At 40.9% G+C, this 5,413-nt stretch overlaps 1 protein-coding gene across 1 annotated transcript; it reads left to right on the forward strand.

Annotated features, from left to right (window-relative positions):
- The first annotated feature begins 2,755 nt into the window (after positions 1-2,755).
- LOC105449048 lies at positions 2,756-3,212 on the forward strand. The gene has a single exon (XM_011688038.1). The coding sequence runs from the start codon at positions 2,936-2,938 to the stop codon at positions 3,206-3,208; it is 273 nt and encodes a 90-aa protein (XP_011686340.1). The 5' UTR covers positions 2,756-2,935; the 3' UTR covers positions 3,209-3,212.
- The last annotated feature ends 2,201 nt before the right edge of the window (positions 3,213-5,413 follow it).

A 5,413-nucleotide genomic window follows, 5' to 3' on the forward strand; every position in this document is an offset into this window, starting at 1 on the left:
AGTCGAATCGTTACAAGAAGAATTGTACCGTTTTTTAAAGTTCAACAATTCCAATATTAATATGTTAAATGATTATATCAGAATAAAAAAATTCTTTATTGAATATGATATGGCACTTCCGAGTAGTGCATCCGTCGAACGAATGTTCAACGTCGGTAGTTCCGTAGTAACGCCACAGAGAGGGAATCTTAATGATAATACAATTGAATATCAAATTCTCTTAAAAATTAATAAAAATTTTTACATTTTGGATAAACTAAAGATTTCTTAGTTCAGTCGATTGTTTAATAAAGTACTTTCATTCTCAATGTGTTTTCAATTTGTTCTCTCTCTAAATTTTTAAATTTATTTTTTTGTTCTTTAAATTTGTGTTTAAAATGTAAAAAATTTTTTATTCTGATACATGCTCATATTTAAACGCGCGTTACATTTCTTTTTTGAATAAAATTATATAATATGTACATGTAAACCAGTTTTTTTATAATGCTAATGTTGTTCTATTAAAATAACTAAAGAGTAACGATTCGTTACTTTTTGAGTAACTGTAACTGTAACATGTTACTTTTCGGAGTCGGTAACTTGTAACGATAACTAGTTACTTTTTGAGAAACAGAAACTGTAACTGTAACTAGTTACTTTTACAAAGTAACTTTCCCAATTTTGCTAAAGGAATATCTAACTTATACTGTAAACTGGAATCGTTGAATGGAACATCAGATCACTCGCCAGTGATGATTACAATAAGTATGACACTTATTAACAGAGAAAACAAAGATTCCCTTTATAATAAAAAAAATGGGCCTTTATAGAAAGACTATATAGATTCAAACATTAACCTAAGAATTCCATTCAAATGCCGCTGAAGACATTAAAAATGTCCACTAAATACATAACGAATCTAATACAAATAGCGGCCTGGAAATCCATTCCGGCCACAAAAACGCCTGCACGAGAAAACTACAACTTTGCAGTTCGCGAATCGTGTCCTCGAGACCAGTAGGCACTGTCGGCAGTCGTCAAAAAGTCGTTAGTTCATGCTCATCGCACGTTTCGCTCCATTGCGTTCAATTTCGAGAATAAGTACAGGCAGTATCAAGGGCAGAGGAACACGGTTATTTTTACAAATTGGCTTGATTCAGTCTGAAGTGAGAATTCGAGTCTAATGGACAAAGAAAATCGAGAGATAAAAAAAATGTTGAAAAAAAGGGTCTCTCAATGAGACCCGTTATAAATAATTCAGATAAAGTCAAAGATAAAGTTAGAGAAAAGAGAAGACTGCATCGGCAGTGCCAATATAACAGGTACCCTAGCGGTAAGATAGTTTTTAACAGAACTACTAAAGAACTGAAGGCTCTTATTTATGAGTTTAAAAACGAAACTTTCCAATACTTCCTGGAGAACCCATCAGTTACAGAAAAGGATGATTACTCACTTTAGAAGATAACTAAACACCTTAAGAGACCACAACCTCCATACCTCCAATAAAAAAGGAGAATGGATCTTGGACTAAAACTGACAAGAAAAAGGCCGACGAATATATAAACTTCTTAACATGTTTTCAACCAAATCCTACAACAAATTACAACAAAGATGAAATTGACGAATTTTTGACAGACTCTCCTTAAATTGAAACTTCCATAAATCCAACTATTCCAAAGAAAGTCACAAGAATGATTGAGGAACTTAAAATTAAAAAAGCACTAGACTACGATCTAATTTCATTAGCTCCTAAAAAGGAACCAGCGCCAAAAAAAGGAGTAACTTATCTGATAATGCTTTTTAATGCTATAATAAGAATAGTTTACTTTTCTGATCAATGGAAGGTCGCAACAATAATAATATGGTCCAAAGCCAGGTAAGCTTCCTAACGACATCAAGTCATATTGTCCAATTAGCCTGTTACCAGTCATATCTAAACTATTCGAAAATATTTTTATCAAGCTAAAGCCAATTCTCACTAAGGAGAACATAATACTGAATCATTAGTTTGAATTCAGGACTAAACCCTCGACTGTGAAACAGGTGCACAGGGCTTGTATTCTGTACACGCTTACCGACAAATGTCGTTAATGGCATCGATAGATATCGTTAAAAGCTATTCTGTTCACCCATGGTGAACGTCGCTAACTAACGATGTTCGTGAACGATAATCATTGTTATTTGTAACGAGATCGCTCCCATACATGACGATAGCATTTAACCAACATATTTTTTGACGATCCTAAAAGGTTAAGATTCGCCGATCCATACGTAGTAAGTTCGGTTTGACGATTCGGCCGCGTGAGACGGACGTGTTCCATTTCGATCTGAAGTATTGCATTTTTAACTTAGACGAAATCTAAGCGAAATCTGAGGCGAGCGTGTTACACACTTTAAGTTTACCTCGTAACACAAAAAAAATTCGTATAACAATTAATTATCAAGTTAAATATCATCAATTAAATCATGTAAAAGGTAAGTTTGTTTCAAATATTTAATTACTGAATGTAAATTAATGTAGGAAAATATCTTTTATCTGAGCTTAATATAGTCGGCCAAATGCAATGTCAAATTTAAGGTTGAAATTTCGCAGCAAAATGCCTCGGCATATGTACGTTGCTCGTTTTTTTTGTGTGTAGTATCTAGGTTACGTTTCGTTTCACACATGATGCGTATGATGTATCATGAATATCCTTGTTGTTCGTCAAATATTAAACAAAGATAAAAGAATAAATTATGCGCATCATGCGTGAAACGGAACGCAGCAGTAATCTTACATTTAGCTACGAAATTTCAACCTTAAATTTCACATTCGAAAAAGTATAGTTATGTTTACTTGCTCAACTAAAACTGAAAGGACATATTCCAAAAATATCTTTTTTGTTGTGTTATTTACACATCGATCTATCACTTATTGTAATTTCATATTTTTTACTTTTGAACAACATTATAAAGAATGACTGACGAGTTTCTTGCATGGGAACTTATTAACTTAGAGCACAGAGCAGAGCAATTGGAACATCGCGTACAGAGGAGACAGTGGCGAAATAACCACGATCCTTTAGATTTAACTGATGATAAGTTTATAAAATTGTACAGAGTGAGCCCAGACACTGTAACAGAATTAAAAGATGTTTTGGGACCACGATTACAACGTCAATGTCCATCATATGGTCTCAGCGTAGAACATCAGACACAAATTATTTCGTATATTTATTATTCAAAATAGTATGATTTATTTAATCATAACTATTAATTAATTTAGTTATAAGTAAATAAAATATTCTATTCTTTTATGTGTAATATTACATACAAAATTGTGTAAGATTATTATTAGATATATTAATATTAGATATTATACGTATTTACTCATAATATGTATAATGTACATAGTATTATATATACTGTGACGTTGCAGCCCGCTGCAACGGAGCAGCGTCCCGCCGTCATCACAAGGCGCGGGTTCGCGCCCTTTTTGCCGGGCCGATAGCTGCGTTATCGCGAGCGAGATCGAGATCTTCGGGACGTCCGAAATTAACTTGCGTATTTGATATTGATTAGTTTGAACCTCTTGCATGTAATACGGCGCCTCACGGTGAGGCCCTTACCGGACGCAAGGAGCATCGACGGCGAGGATTCAAGGCCACCGGCAGAGGAGAGGACTTGGAGTACAAGCGATTCGGCGCAGGAGCCAAGGGGGCACGCATCGGGCACGCGGCGATCAGGCGACGGAGCGCGCACACGCTGAGCGCGTGACCACGCGCAAGGATTTAAGAGAGCCGCCAGGGGCGCGGCGAGGAAAGCTGGCGCAGGAGCTGAGGCCCGCGAAGGGCGATACGAAGGGCCGGCGATTTCCCCAGAGCCCGGATCGAAGGGCGAAGGGCGCGCCCACCAGATGCCACACCGCCACATCCAGGAAATAGGGCGGCCTCGCGAGGACGCGAGGCGCCCGTGTGAAAATTCGCCCAATACGCCCGTGCCACAGCAGGACCCCCGCGGCGCGCCGTAATTGGTCGCAACTGTATGCGCCGCTATGTCGTGCATCCCCGGGCTGGGGGTGCAGGCATCGATCGCGTATCGAACGCGATCTACGCTTTTGCGTGCGAGCGGTGACTGCGAGCGAAGGATCGAGCGAGCGAGCGATAGAGCAAGCAAGATAGAGAGACAGAGAGGACAAGAGGTTGCCGGCCCGGAGAGTTGCCAAGGACGTCGAGAAGGAGATCGTGCCGGTGAGGTGACCCTCTGTTTCCAAGCGCTGTAAAGCCACGAGTTGATCGAGGACCTCAATCGCACTCTGTGGACGGAAGCGCCATTTTGGTGTTGCAGTCTCGTCCTCAAGTGCGAGGGTTCTTGCAGGATTTTGCCGTGGACTACCGAAAGTGTCGTGTGTTGCGTATCGAGCCGCCCGGAGATCGTACCCGTGAATGTGCCGCAAAGCCTTCGTGCACTAATGCGCGCGTTTAGTGTAAGTGCGTGTGTCCGCGAGTTCGCGAGTACCTAGCGTCTTCGCGTACTTCCATCGTGCGTGTGATTTCGTTGCGCATCGACGCGAGTAATTCATTGTTCGTTTTTTTTTGTTTCCGTACGTTTGTCCGTCTTGCGAGCCTACTACCGAGGCTACGCATCGCGTTCGTTCTTGACTGTTATCGGTACCCGCGTCGTACCGAGATAGATTCTTCTACCATATTCAAATGCCGTATTGTTTCGATCGCGTTTTCGTCTACCGGTCCGATTTTATGTAATTTAGATTAGACGGAGTTTAGATTAAGTTGTGCGTCACGCTATTTCTGGTTACCGTTCCATGCGTGCGCATGCGCCCGTTAACCACACCGGTGCACGGGTCATCTTATTCCTCTACAACCGAGGTATCGGATTGGAAACTCATGATTGTTAATGCGTTTTCTTTTGCCGGAACTCATTTTTTTCGATAATTTACTAGATTATTTTCGGTCGCATATCGCCAAGGCTATTCTCTTCTTGATTTTCTTTTTTTTTTGTTAATTATCTTTTCTTGAACATTTGATATTGCCGTACAAAGCGTCTATTAAATTGTTCTCTTATTTTACATTTGGGGTACGCATTCTTTCGCCCGCTCACCACCATCCCGTCGAAAATCACATAACTCGCCCTTAGTTTTCGCCCTGCCCCTCTGCCGTTAGGTAGAGCCGGCCGGCCCCCGCGCGATCGACCTCGGGAGGAGCATTCGTTTTTAGATTTTGCGTTTTGTCGAGTGCCAATGCATTTGTCGCCTTATCGCGCTAGCTTGGAGTTTCGCGAGTGACGTTGCCACCAGCATGTCTAGCGCCCAACTCTCGCGTCGCGACTCCTCGTCGATCGCCGGCGGGACAGAATCCGAGGGCTAACTCCTTCCCTCTCGAAATCGCCCACGATTTCCTGCTTCGGTTTTTGATCCGCGTTCGCGCGAGCCTCAAAA

This window comes from Wasmannia auropunctata, unplaced genomic scaffold, assembly GCF_000956235.1.
Source record: "Wasmannia auropunctata unplaced genomic scaffold, wasmannia.A_1.0 LD336078.1, whole genome shotgun sequence".
Taxonomy (NCBI): domain Eukaryota; kingdom Metazoa; phylum Arthropoda; class Insecta; order Hymenoptera; family Formicidae; genus Wasmannia; species Wasmannia auropunctata.